This window comes from Musa acuminata, chromosome BXJ1-3 (genome assembly GCF_036884655.1).
Source record: "Musa acuminata AAA Group cultivar baxijiao chromosome BXJ1-3, Cavendish_Baxijiao_AAA, whole genome shotgun sequence".
Classification (NCBI taxonomy): domain Eukaryota; kingdom Viridiplantae; phylum Streptophyta; class Magnoliopsida; order Zingiberales; family Musaceae; genus Musa; species Musa acuminata.
In genome coordinates, this window is record NC_088329.1 from 36,259,403 (window position 1) to 36,274,815 (window position 15,413).

General features: G+C 37.6%; 1 protein-coding gene and 1 pseudogene across 1 annotated transcript; one reads left to right on the plus strand and one right to left on the minus strand.

Annotated features, from left to right (window-relative positions):
* Positions 1-330: 330 nt before the first annotated feature.
* LOC103979434 (cell division topological specificity factor homolog, chloroplastic) lies at positions 331-2,968 on the minus strand. The gene is made up of 2 exons (XM_009395580.3): positions 2,823-2,968; positions 331-1,190 (listed from the first exon to the last, which is right to left on the minus strand). The coding sequence occupies exons 1-2, from the start codon at positions 2,913-2,915 to the stop codon at positions 594-596; spliced, it is 690 nt and encodes a 229-aa protein (XP_009393855.2). The 5' UTR covers positions 2,916-2,968; the 3' UTR covers positions 331-593.
* A 2,106-nt stretch (positions 2,969-5,074) lies between these two features.
* Positions 5,075-7,879, plus strand: LOC135626727 (probable LRR receptor-like serine/threonine-protein kinase At1g74360; annotated as a pseudogene).
* Positions 7,880-15,413: the final 7,534 nt, after the last annotated feature.

Here is a 15,413-nt window from a genome sequence, read left to right on the forward strand (position 1 = left end):
GAACAAGCCAATGATCCTTGCATCATTATTCCAGTCCCAGCTCAATTACTTGCATCCTGTCTTATGTTCATGAACATCTAAGGTTAAATATGGAATTTGCAAAACTACAATGGAGAGAAACATGATTGCAATATAACATACTAATATGCTAGTCATATAACAAGTATCTTCATGAATTGATCACAGTCTCCAGCATAGGTATTTTACATTAATAAACAAAAACTAGGTAAAAAAACTAATTTGACATTGAATTTTGTGTTTTAAGAGAGATGAATTCAAGATAAGCATGCACAGTTTTGCAAATATTAACAGGTTCCAGAGACATGGGCAGGCAGAAAGTAAAATCCTTTAGTACATTCACATGTAAGCATAAGAGACGTTCATATGCAAAGCCATGAAATGAATCCATCAACTCTTTACACTACTACATGCACACGCAGTCAACATAAGAGTTCCTGATATTTACAAAGCTTCTGCATTCAAAGGGGCACAATGGTTACATAAGCGACAACAGCAACAGGCAACGGGGACATGTTGCTTCTTCCTTGAAACGTGAATGAACTTCTTATATATTTGAATGCATAATTTTCTCTTTAGTTCTCATCTGGTAGGAAGAAATCAAACGTGACATCAACGGTGGCAGATGTTCCTCCAGTGTCTTTATACTCGGTGCTTGATATTTTCCCTCTGTAATCTTCTTCAGAATCTTGGTGCTCCGGCAGCACACGCTGGACGGGAACGGTTACCGAATAAACAGTACCAAGGTCTGTGTCAGTGGACATATTAAGTTGAACTTTGTCCTGTGAGTCAATCTCCACAAATTTGGATAAGGCTTCGATTATATTGCCCACAATCTTTTGCTTCGCTTCATCACTGATTGAACATCTATCAGAGAATAATATCATTTTAAGCCTCTGCTTTGCGATTCTTGCATTTGTATTCCTTCTTGCTTTCGTTGTGGGAAATAATAATTTCCATGCCAAACCAAGACGATCAAAGAAGCTCATATTGACAACATTTAAAAGGTTACCGTCAGCATCTTGGTTTATCGTTGGCGACAAATTATTTCTTCCAATCCCAAGGCAAACTTGGCTGTGGTTTGCTGTATTAGTAGCTAATGATTCCATATGCAGCCATTTATGTGCAATTTTGAGATCACTAGCTCCATTAAGGAAATGACCAAAGTGTACCTGGGTTATAGGAGAGCATAAAATGCTTCTCAATTATAGAGGACTGAGGACAGAGAAGATCCAAAGATATAATCATAATAAAACAGTAATGAGAACAAAGCAGCTAGAACTTCTTATAACTCAAAATATTACATGCAAAAATAACTTTAGCATAGAAGTAAACGAATGAACCCCTAATTCCATTCAAGTGCATGGTAGATTTTCTTTTTTCTTTTATTTTGCATTTATGACAATTCACAAGTGGAGTAACAGTTGCCAGTGTTTTTTTTGTTGCAGACAATATGTTAGAAGCTACTAAGTATGGTTAGAAATGTTATTCAACAGAGATTTGCATGTCATTCATTTCCTGTTAAGTCTACAAAGTGCTATTTCTTCTAATATCTATAATCCTAAATTACTGCTAGTTTGTTGCTGTTGTTGTGATATTCATAATCCTTAAGCAACTAAACATGCATAAATATGCACGAGTAGGTTATACGAGCCTATATAGCTCTGAAGAACGAAGGGTAGAATGGACTATTTGCAGACCCTGTTTAAAGTAAACCATTAGCTAACGGCAACTAGACCAAAGTGAACTATGACCATTTGCATCATGATTATTATTATACAACACTATAGGAGGTTTATATTGCTTCAAGACTCTGTGCTTTGGATAAATGTTTAGATGTTGCACTAAGGGCATGAAGAAAAACATTAACAGGAATCTCAGTTACCTTTTCAAAAGCATAATAGAATATACTCTATGTAATTAGGAGTAGTATCTAAATCATGCTAACAAGAAAGTGAATCTCCTCCCAACCATAGGTGGGATGACTATGCAAATCTTTTCCCGCTACCGAGCTTTGTTAAAGGTAATGCTCTAATAAAACTAAGACCCATCAAATCCATTTTATTTGCTTCTAAAAAAAATCTTCTTAGGTTTTTTTCTCTCTTACATCACTAATCTACAAATTATCTTTTGATATATGCATACCACTTTCTTTATAAGGTTTTCCATCAATTTGTCCACTATCTGAACAACCCTTGATTATTCGCAAGTGTAACGTTAGATGTTCCACTTAGATCACGATGTCGATCACTTACTAAGACATGTTTACTAGAAAAACAAAAAAAGAATTGCTTCCATGCGGCGTCGGCCATGGCTTTTTACCCTCAAATTATGCAGCGCAGTTGTGCATCATTAAGAAGACAGAACGAGGGTTTAATATTCACAATTAGTGTTCCGCAACAGCTCCTCCCATCTATTGTCCTCCATTACTCAAAATTAGGTCTTCTGCTTTTCAGATTCTACAAACGACAAGTCTCGGGAAAACGGGGATTTTTTTTATGCAATGAGCATCATCCTCATCTACTCTTTTAAGAACATAATCCTGTCAATAATTCAAGAAAAGAGACTCAGCACACAAATAAGAAAAAGGAAAAAGTAATGCGAAACCGATCTCAAGCAAGAGGAGTCTCCGCAACTCACTCTAACTCACACATGGGACAACTCCTACATCTCCAGAAAGCAAAATCCATCGAACCTTTACTACTTCCATAGGGCTTAAATTATATAGATAGATAGATAGAGAGAGAGAGAGAGAGAGAGAGAGAGAGAGAGAGAGAGAGAGAGAGAGAGAAAGAGAGCGCGACCTTAGAGGAAGGAAGAATGGAGTTGAGAGGGCGGTAATTGGGATGCGGAGTGCAGGCCCCGACGAACACCTTGAGATTCCCGGAGATCGCCATTAGCTACTGCCTCACTCACATACCGCTCGCAGAAGAAAGAGTTGGAGATTAATGTGCCCTACGCCGTTTAATTTTGCCTAATTTTGTTTTTTTTTAAAGTATATCCAAAATACTTTTTCAAAATGTTTTGAATATCCAAATATCCTAACAGTTATTTTTTCCATTCGTTATAGTATTTTTGATCTGTTATAATATTTTTTTTAATCGTCATAATACTATAAATCTAAAAATAATACAAATCGACTCATACCTTTAATAAGATTAACTCAAGTATAAAAATTTAATATCATAATGATCAATGAGCAATGAAAACTAAAAGGACACAATAAATATATATATTTTTATAATTTTATAATATTTTTAATACTTCAATAAAAATTTTATAATGTTATTAAAAAATATTGTGTGTGAGACAAATAGAAACCATTTGATATAATATTTAAATAGATATTTATAATAGTTTAAGAATAACATCATTGGATTAAAAAAAAGCTTGTTATAATTTTTTATCAAAATAAAATTACAATAAAACCTGTTTGAAAACACCATATATGATATTGAAATGAACATCTAACTTTAACTAAACTAATTATAAATATAACAATATGATATGATAATAATCTACGAGAAAAATATTATGTTACTTATAATATTTTTCAATAGTTTTATTGTGCTTTTAACACATCAATAAAAATACTATAAATATTATTAAAAATTCCTATAAATAAGTCAAATGAAAACACTGTAATAATTTAAAATTGATGAAAAATTGAGGATTATTTTAGGTATTATTTAAATTAAGAGGTATCATTTGGGAAAAAAAATAGAGAGTCCCATTTGAAAAAAATACTTTTTTTTAAAGAAAATCACCTTATATATATTATTATTATTATTATTATTATTAGTCGTAATAGTAACAGAGAAAAAGCTCACTGTGAGGGCGCAAGAAGTCTCCGTTCAGGTCCAAACAAAGCCAGCCTTAGTCCTTCCGGTGGCACTCGTGTCAGCTCAGGGAACATATTGATTGGCACAAGTTAGCACGCACACAGAAATTGAAGGTATATAAAAGGAAAATTAGATGGATAAAGAATTTTAGTTCAACTCTGCGTTTCTGGGCTTATCAAAATTATGTAATTTGATGTTCATCTTTTGTGCCGGAATAAGATTATATATATTGATCTTTCCGCAACTTCTCCTCCTCCTATAATTTCATTTAATCTCCTTATGAGATTTTGCATTTTTAGCTTTCCAAAAGTTTATACCAATCTCTTGAAGCTTATATCAACCTTAGATTTATGATCATATAAATCTTTTCTTTTAAGTGAAAGAAAGTTTTGATACCAATATGCTTTGTTCCCAAAAGAATAATTAAAAAATCAATAATGTAAAATAAAAATATCAAAATAGTGCATGCATAATTTATATGATTTAGCATCTTTATATTAAGTAATCATAATTTTTTCTATGTGAGAATAATTATAATATGATGCACATAAATCCTTTCTTCAAATAACTTCAATAAAAAATCAGGAACTCCTCCCTAAATTAGCTTTAGCAATACATTTATCAATGCATAATGGTAAAGATTATATCTTCCAAAAGCTAATTATATATTATCTTCTATAATTAACTACCCATAATATCTTTATTTTTAAAAATTATATTAGGATATCGAAAGTAAAATATTTAATTTTATTTCTCCTCGTACCAACGTTATCGAAAATACCATACGCTAATACATTATCATATCAGTGGTAAATCCTACGATATTTTAATACACAACGAAATGAGATTGAATATTTTGCTTTTGGATCGTAATATAACTTTTAAAATTATAAAAATTAAGATACTAAAGTTAATTAATTATAATTTATCAAACAATAATGTGTAATTAGTCCACCCACCAATCGAATTATAATTTGCTGCTCCTACAAAGTCTTCAAACATTGGCAGCTTCAACTTTTGCTGCTTGTTTGTTGAAGCTGTCAAATTAAGCCTCCTTGAACACTGTTCATACCCTTTGTACCAAGACAAAATATATTAAAGGAGTCAAAGCCGGTGCAAAGCACAAACCAAATTGAACTAAGCAATTAATATATGGCACGACGCTAGTCTTTGTCAGAGTCTTACTTGTCAGGCTGAAACTCTTGAGAAGAAGGATGTGATAGCAGCATGGGAGGAAGAAGGGCAAGTGTTCCTGCTTGATCTGATTCCAAGGATTTGGATGGTTGAAAGCGAAGAAACAGGGAAGATAGATTGAGGAACAAGCACCGGTCTTCTCTTCCATCAATCATAGTAGCTGGGACATGTCGAAAGAGGAAGTGAGATTCCTTCCTTGTTTCTTCCTCGGCATCTACTTGATTCTTATCACAGGTATTCCTTGCACACACCATTAATCTTCTTTTTCAGATGTTTGATGCACAATTTCTTTTAGTATGCCCTGTCAGATCCTGTAGAAGCATTCTTCTCAAACGCTTGTTTTTGCTCGGTCCTCGACAACAGGTCACGCAATCTCTGCCGCGACAGACAGAGAAGTCCTGCTCCAGCTGAAGGGCTCCCTTGAAGCCAACAATCCGATACGCCGAGGGGCCTATGCTCGGTGGAACGCGTCCGATTCTTCCCCTTGTAATTGGCCCGGCATCACCTGCAACGATGCCGACCGCGTCACCGGCATCAACCTCGCAGAATCCAACATAAACGGAGAAATCTTCCCCAACTTTCACCTCCTTACTGAACTCACCCGGCTCGACCTTTCATCGAACATCATCGGGGGATCCGTCCCTGCCGACCTCAACAAGTGCAGCGCCCTCGAGCATCTGAACCTCTCCAGCAACGTCATCAGCGGAGAGCTGAACTTGGCGGGCCTAACCAATCTGGTGATGCTCGACCTCACAAACAACCGCTTCAATGGCAGTATCCGCTCCAACTTCCCTGCAATATGTGCCAATCTCGTTAGCCTCAACATCTCGAGCAACATCTTCTCCGGCGACATCACGGGGTGCTTCGATCGGTGCCCGAAACTCGAGTATCTCGATCTGAGCTCCAACCAATTCAATGGATATATATGGCAATGCCAAAACCTCCGAGAACTCTTGGTCTCCGAGAACCTCCTTAATGGAGAACTTTCGTCGAGCACATTCACGTCCAATTGCGCCCTCGAAATCTTAGACCTGTCGATGAACGACTTCTCTGGGACGTTCCCCGGCTCGATCGCCAATTGCTCGAAGCTGACAAGCCTGGACCTGCGGGACAATGCATTCGATGGAGAAGTTCCGTCGGGCATTGGCTCCCTCTCGGAGCTCAACTCGCTCAGACTGGGGAATAATGCGTTCGACCGAACCATCCCAGAGGAGCTGCTGAATTGCTCCAAGTTGGTGTTTCTTGATTTCAGTAATCACGATTTCGGCGGTGACATCCCCGAAATCTTCGGCCGGTTCGTGACACTGGATCACCTGATTCTTTATGGGAATCAGTACACCGGAGGGATCGAGTCCTCCGGAATTCTCAAGCTTCCGGACCTCACGACATTGAACTTGAGCAAGAACAGGTTTTCCGGCAATCTCCCGGTCGAGATCACCACGATGCCAAAGATCAAGATCTTGATTCTCGCCGACAATGAGTTCTCCGGCAGCATTCCGCCTGAGGTCGGCGGCATGGCCAGGCTTCAGTTACTGGACCTTTCGTACAACAACCTCACCGGCTCGATCCCTCTGGCGATCGGAAATTTGACATCCCTCCTGTGGCTGACTCTCGCAGACAACGATCTCACCGGCAACATTCCGCCAGAGATCGGCAACTGCAGCAGCTTGATGTGGTTGAACCTCGCCAATAACCGGCTCTCCGGCAGGATACCGCCGGAGATATCGGCGATTGGGAGGGACCCAAACCCAACGTTCGAGGCCAATCGCCGTGAGATCCGCCATGTCACCCCCATCTCCGGCGATTGCGTCACCATGAACCGGTGGCTACCGGCGAGCTACCCGCGATTCAACTTCGTCTACATGCTGTTGACGAAATGGACATGCCGGACTACTTGGGATCGGCTCCTGCAGGGTTACGCGGTCTTCCCGATCTGCTCCAACTCCTTATCGCGAGTTCTAACCAGAGGGATATCCGGCTACCTCCAGCTCTCCGGTAACCGATTCTCGGGTGGGATACCGCCGGAGATCGGCCGGATGAGGAATTTCAGTATGATCCAACTTGACGGCAACCGGCTCTCCGGCCGTCTCCCACAGGAGATAGGCCAGCTGCCACTCGTCATACTCAACGTCTCCAGCAACCGGCTGTCCGGCGAAATCCCGCATGAGATCGGCGGCCTGCGGTGCCTCAGACCTCTCCCAGAACAACTTCTCCGGCAAATTGCCATCGAGCCTGAACGGCCTGTCCGAGCTGAACAAGTTCAACGTGTCCTACAACCCCTGGCTCTCCGGGACGGTGCCGATGACAGGCCAGATCGCCACATTCGACCGCGACAGCTTCCTCGGGGACCCCCTCATCAGCTTCAGCGCCTCGTCGAACGGCGGAGCAAGCTTCGGCTCCCCGCCGCCGCCGCCCCTCGCCAGGAACAGCAGCGCCGCGGGCGGGGGCGGGCGATGGAAGTCGGTGCTATTGGGGGTCTTCATCGCGCTCACCTTGGCCTTCGTCGGTACGCTGACGCGTACAGCTGTGAGGTGCTGGCGACGGCGGGAGCTGCTGGCGGGGGCGGAGGAGGAGGGGCGGCGGCGCGGGACACGACGGAGGTGCTGACCGTTCAAACGAAGTTACAAAACGGTACGTCATTTCCTCATATGAGAATTGACAATTGGTTTTTGGTCATAACGGGTATGGAAACGACGGAGGCGCTGACGAATATCCAAATATGGAGTAGAGAAGAGTAATTAAGTATTTAAATTAACTGAAGAGAATCAGATTTGACCACAAAATTGGAGTGATATTGATTGGGTCGAAGTCATTCGTGTTTTTCATGTCTCATTTTGTTGGTGATTGCTATGGTTGGTGGCTTTTAGTACTCTATATGAGATTCAGATTTGATAATTCGTTGATTGGGTATCATCTTTTGTGTAAAAGTCTTAGTAGATGAAAAAACTATCACAAAAAGATCAAATATAAAATTTTTAAAATAATAAAATTTATTACTTGTAAAGCTAAAGTACTAATTATAAGATTTAAAATAACAGAATTAAAAGTGTGATAGAAAGTTTATAGATAATTTATATAACAACGTGGGTTGCCTTTGGATAATATTTGGGTGCTCTCGACAATTTGCATATCGTTATCAGTCTACTCCTCTTTCACTGTTGGAAACCCCTCTTGAAGTTTGGACAAGAGATAGTAAGTTTTAGGGACCTCTTCTAGCAGTTGGATGAAGTTTTGATGTAGAGTTTTGATTGCTGAAACTCAAGAATCTTACGATGGGAAGGATACGCTGCCCCATATAGAATTCTATTCTTTGTTCTTCTCTTTTCACTTTTTTATTCTAAGACTAGAATAGCTAGGGTTAACTAGGCTCTTGCTTGGGACTTCTTTAGTTTTCCTTTAAATGAGACACATCCCTTGTCTTATAAGGAGAGGGGTGTTATAATCTTTAGGGTTTAAGGACTTTTCTTGTAGGTACGCACAGTTAAGATTTTTCTTGTAGGTCTATCGTACCTCCATTGCTTGGTGTATACCTCAATCCGGGTGCTCTTGACAAAATATCTTTGGATAACATATGGGTACTCTCGGCAGTTTAGATAGGAGGTACTAGCTTTAGAGATTTCTTGCAGCAATTGGATGAAACTTTGATGCGAAGCCTTGGCTGTTGGAACTCGAGGAAGAAGATTACGATGAGAAGGATGAGTTGCACTAGATAGAATTCTTCCCTTCTCTTTTCCCTCTTTTATCTTCTTTATTCTAAAGTTTGTATAGCTAGGGCCAACTGGGCCCTTGTTAGAGACTTCTTTTATTTTTCTTTAAATGGAGACACACCCCTTATTTTATAAAGAGAAGAATACCTTAAGTCCTTAGGGTTTAAGGAGTTTGTAGGACACGTGTAACTAGGATTTTTCTTGTAAGGTTGTCGCTCTCTCCTTTCTTGGTGGCTACTCCTATTTGGGTGAGGGTTGCCCTGATCCAAATCCTATTAGGACTTGGATCAAGGTTAGCAAGTTGCTAGAATTTGAGTTTCGCTTAGCCAAATAGTGCTGAATGGTGTTGAGATTATCTTTGATCATGACTCTCCTAATTAGGTGATTCACATCTCGTTCAATTTGGAATTGGGAAAATCTGACTTTAATAACTTCTTCAAAGAACTATCTTACTACACTTGGTTTTTGCCCTTTGTATCCAATTCGAAAGATAATTTTGATGCTTCATCGGGTTGTAGTGGACTTCTTCTCAATGATAATGTCTTCTTCAAGGGGCTTCTCTTGGTCGATCACTAAGTATTCGATAGATGATAACATCTTATTTGGCTTGTCGTCTAGCATCGAAGGCTCAAATGACTTCAAGTTCTAGATGTTCGCAATTGAATATATATCGCAACTCGATAGAATGATGATTACGGTGGGAAGGATGAGTTGCTCTAGATAGAATTCTTTCATTCTCTTTTTTCTCTCTTATCTTCTTTATTCTAAAGTTTGTATAGCTAGGGCCAACTGGGCCCTTGTTGGAGACTTCTTTTATTTTTCTTTAAATGAAGGCACACCTCTTGTTTTATAGAAAGAAGAATACCCTAAGTCCTTAGGGTTTAAGGAGTTTATAGGGCACATATAGCTAGGACTTTTCTTGTAAGGCTATCGCTCCCTCCTTTCTTGGTGGCTGCTCCTATTTGGGTGAGGGTTGCCCTGTTCCGAATCTTATTAGGACTTGGATTAAGGTTAGTGGGTTGCTAGAATTTGAGTTTCACTTAGCCAAACAATGCTGAATAGTGTTGAGATCATCTCTGATCATGGCTCTCCTAATTAGGCGATTCACATCTCGTTCAACCTTACTTTAGAATTGGAAAAATCTAACTTTAATAACTTCTTCGAAGAACTATCTTGCTACACTTGGTTTCTGCCCTTTGTGTCCAATTCGAAAGAAAATTTTGATGCCTCATCGGGTTGTAGTGGACTTCTTCTCGATAATAATGTCTTCTTCAAGGGGCTTCTCTTAGTCGATCATTAAATCTTCGATAGATGATAGTATTTTGTTCGGCTTGTCATCTAGAAGGCTCGAATGGCTTCAAGTTCTCGATATTCACAACTGAATACATAACCATATAGGGCGACAACTCGAGTTGACATATATTATCTTTAATCAGCTTTAAGACTTTGAATGGTCCATATCAGATGTGCTTTAACTTCTTTCATTCTTCTTTGAATTATTCTTTTATAAGGTATAGTCATACAATATCTCTTTCATATAATCGTTCTTTAACATGGTGTCAATTATGTTGTTCTTTGTATTTCTATTGACTTCGTTGAAATTGCTTCTCAAATCTCTTCATGCATCTTGTAAATGTTCTCCAAATTTTTTTTGGCTTATTGTGTTGCATTGCTTTTATCAAAGATAGTGATTCCGAATTGATTATAAACTATAAATCAAAAGGACTTTGAGATAAATAACCCAAATATATTTCAAATAGTGATTTGTTAGTAGAATTATATACCATCTGATTGAAAGTAAACTAAAGGTATGGTAGACATTCGTCCAATGTCTTCATATGATGTTGAGAGTTATATCCTCGAAGGTAATGAGCCATGATGTAGTTCACTATTTCAATTTGACCATTAGCTTGTGAATGGAAGGCTATGCCTTTCTTCAATTTGGTATCCATCACTTCAAAAATTGCTCGAGAAACATTGGTCATGGGTCGGACACTATGAAACTCGGAAGGCCTAAGTGTGTCCATACTTGTTGAAAGAATAGTTGAGCTATTCCTTCCCTAGTGATTGTCTTCTTGTAAGGCATGAGCACCACCATCTTTGATAACTTATCGATAGCTATAAATAGATATTTGTATCCTTATCTTGTCGTAGGTAGACCACCTAAGAAGTCCATAGATATATTCTCCCATGATTAGATGGAATATACAATAGAGTATACAACCCTAATTTTCAATCAGTCGATTTTGAAGTGCTACAAAGGATGCATCCTCGCACGAATCGAGCCAAATCTTATTACATCTGAGGCTAATAAACATGTTATTATAGGTTTATTAAAGTCTTATTTATGCCTAAGCGTCCTACAACTTTCAATGAGTATGCTTCTTGCATCTAATTCGTGTGATATGCTTTCTTCGATACATAAGTTTGAGCACCTTTGTAGAGCAGTCCTCCTTATAGCATGAATTCTATGTCAATTCTTGTTTTGACTTTCTCCATCATGCCTTTGAATTCTGAGTCTTCCATGTACATGTCTGCATAATCCTCATGAAAACTAGGTATAACATACATATGCATAGACAAGCAAAGACTCATAGTGGAGGTTACAATAAATTCTTGGCTAACTTGTTTTATACTCTATTTTTATACTTGATCATCAGGTTGAATTGTTATAGATATGACATCCACTTCATGTGTCGTGCTTGCTGTAATTTGGATTATATTTGAAGGTATTGAAGTGGCTGATGATCGATATAGATGATTATCTCCTTCCATAGAAAATACATGTGTAATTCTTTGCCATAAATGAGATAATTCTTTTGAGATCCTTAACATCTTAGAGTGGTATGCCACAAGTCGACCATCTTGTATTAAAATAGATCCTATTGTGTATCCCAATGCGACTACCTCCAACTCAAACAATTATTACAAATTCGAAAAGGCTAGCATGAGCACCTCACTGATTTTTCTCTTCAACAAGTGAAGCATATCATTATGCTTTTTCATTCACTTGAATCTTTAACCTACTTTGGTGAGAGAATGTAAAGGAGCCGTAAGAACAAAAGAAGTTTTGGATGAACTTACATAGGTATTATCATACGCCTAGAAAGCTCCGAACTTCTATAACTATCCTTGGTTTCATCAACTCTTGATCACATTGACCTTGTCTAAATCGATCTAGATTCTTTCTCCACTAATGATGAAGTCAAGGTAGATGAGGTTTCTTTTATCGAATTCGTATTTCTTTGGGTTGAGCCATAGTGGGTGCTTAATCAAGGACTCGAACATCTTTTGCACATGCTCTTCGTGTGACTTGCTATAAATGAGGATGATGTCGAGGCAGACAAAGATGAATTCTCCTAAGGGCATAGCAAATCATTCATGAGTTGTATGAAGGTGCTCAATGTATTATCAACCACCCAACAATCCTTGCCTTGTCTTGAATATTATTTTCTAGGTGTCTTTTTCTTGGATTCAAACTTAATGATATCCTTATTTGAGATTCAACTTTATAAAAACTATGGTAGATTGTAGTTGGTCCATTAAATCACCAATCCATGATAGCATGTATTGGTTCTTCACCGTAATCTTATTCAAGGCATGACAGTCGATGCACATGCACCAACCTTCATCTTTCTTTAGTACCATCACTATCAACGAGTCATAAGGGGAACAACTCAACTAATGCCACTCTCGATAAGCTTAGCAACTTATCTTCAGATTTTTTTGCTTTCCACGATCGAACTTTGGTACATACTAAGATTCGATAAAGGGGCATTAGAGATAAGTTGGATTTTGTGCTCTATTGCATGTCGTGAGGGAAGACCGTTACGTTCTTCAAAAAGCTTCAGGTTCTTACTAATGAGTTGCTATAGGCATTCATCTTTTGTGGTTTTGTGGACCGATGCCAAGGCTAATGCTTCTGTCACTATTGTAATTGGTCGAATGAGTAGGAGCACAAACTTTCGGAATGTGTTCATCATCCTCTTTGCTTGGGCGATTGTCACGAGGTCGATTGGCCATCTACTTCGATCCTTCTTGACGGTGAACTTTTTGTTCTTATTCTGGAACATGTATTGCTAGGGTCGATGATAGTAGATAGCTTCTCAATCCCATAAGTATGGACTCTCGAAAATAACTTGACATATATCGAGAGGCACCACATTGCATGTGACCTCATCGATGTAATTGTGGGTAATCACAAATTTGAATATACACATGTGATCTATCCTCATATTGATGTCTCCGTAGATCCACCCATTTGATATGATTTGGGAGGAGTGGTATTGAGTCCAAGTTTTCATACTAAGCTTATTGAGATGAGATTTTTTTGGCTTGTAGTGTCAACAATCGTGTCAATGACATTTTATTTCACTTGGATCTTGAGAGTGAATAATTTTTCTTGAATTTATGGATTGGTGGTCGGATTTAACTTTATAACCTTTAATCTAGCCATCACTAATAAACTTAAATCTAAGTGTGAAACTAGTACTAGTTTGATTTGATCATCTCTTACGGTTATAATTATCGTATGCCGATTCTGATTGATCTTTTTTCACTTCTTCAAGAAGAGGTGATAAACCTTTTAATACTTCTCTAGTGTATATCTTATAGTTTTATACTGATTATAAAACAAATCATTTCTTTAAGAAGAAGATAAGGTTTTATCGCCCCAGGGTATCTACTTGGCTTTTGGGTGCATCCCTTTTGCCTTTTTTGCGTTCTTCTTGGTGTTGATTCGATTCTTCTTCTTTTTTTTGTCATTGTCATCATGCTCATTGTTGTGATGTGAGTTTTAAAAAAGTTAATATATGTGATTATTTAAGCATGGAGGTCGGTGATGTATTTCATCATTGTCGAGTAGTCATCAAGGAAAATTTCAAGTGCTATAGCTTATTATTGAAACTCGATGGTGTATTCTTGCATGGATTGATCCTTTGGTGTAAGGAATGTCAATTTCGTCATCTTTCTTTGAGATATTTTATAGTGTAGAATTATTTTTATATAAGTTTTTTGAATCATGTTCATGATGATCTTCATTGTTATTGGTTTAAAGATAGACTTTTCACCGTACGAGTGCATGTACAATCAACTTAAATATTGCAAGCATCATCCTATCCTCATTGTTATATTCATATAGATCAAAATAGTATTAAGTTGATCTATCCATAAATCTAATATCTTAGTGTTAATCAAGCTATCGTAGAAGGGTATATTGATGCGAGCCTTGTTGTGATGTTATGTTCAGCAGCATCTTCTTTACGACTACGTGTCTTGGATATAGACGACTCTCTTACCTTTGCTGCAACATTCTTCACTCGGTCATCCTTCGTTGTAAGAATTGTTTGGGCTTGTATCCAACCCATGACAATCTCAGTTTGCTAGGCTAATATTGTCATCAAGGCAATAAGGTCAACCAACGCTGTTAGGTTGTTTGTTGTTATCCCATCGATGTTTCTTCCTTTGAGTGATCACGATGCAAACTCCAACTTCTATAATTCTTAACTCGATTCTTCGTATCATTGTCTCGTGGTTATCATCCCCAAGATCGTCACTTTAATACCACATGATATGTGTGGGATTTGGGTTTGATAATTCATTGACTCGATATCACCTTTCATATAAAAGTTTTGGTGGATGATAAAACTATCGTGACTAAGCATAAATCCGATTGAAAATAACCTCTATTATTTATAAAGCTAAAATACAAAATATAAAATTTTAAATAATAAAATTAAAAGCGTGATAGAAAGCTAACTTGAGGAAGAAGGCTGCAATGGTAAGGATGAGTTGCTTTGTGTATAATTCTTTCCTTCTCTCGTTCTCTTATCTATTCTAAGGTTAAATAGCTATAGTCGATTAGGCTCTTCCCAAAGACTTATTTGACTATCCTTTAGATAAAGGCACACCCATTGTTATTTAGTCTTCACCTCCATTTGGGTGAGGACTGTCATACACTAAGTACTTGTATTAGGGTAAGTGGACTTTTGAAATTTAAACTTTGCTTGGGCTAATAAAACTGAAGGGTGTTGAGATCATCCAACCAAACATCTCATTTCCCAATATCTCTTCAACTACATTCATAACGATTAATCTAGAGAAAATTACACTAATTCGAATATTATTTCATTAGCAATAATATTGACAACATTCACTTTAATTAAAATAACATTTCAATTCTTCTGTTATAACACCATACGGAATTGAATACAATCAAATCGGTGACTTTTATATTTATCTCTGTAAATTTAAGTTTAACAAATATATTTATCCCTACAAAAATTAAAATACTTATGTGTTTATTGCTTATAGTTTATCTTATCAGTTGATTGTCAAAGTCGATAGTCTGTTATTTCAATTTAATGTACCTTTTAAAATGCCTTTCAAAACTAAGAATAATGTAGTACTTTAAAATTTTCATATTTTAACTTAAATTAAATATTTGGCTGACCATTGTATCTATGTATATTTATCTCTCAAATCTTAGTGAATTTTGTATTTGTCCCTCTAAATTTTGGTATGTGTGTGTGTGTGTGTATATATATATATATATATATATATATATGTTAGTACCCATTGGATGGCTTCTTTGGAAGTTATCTTTTAATTCATATTTCTATTTCTCTTCCAAATTAAAATTCATTTTTAAAGG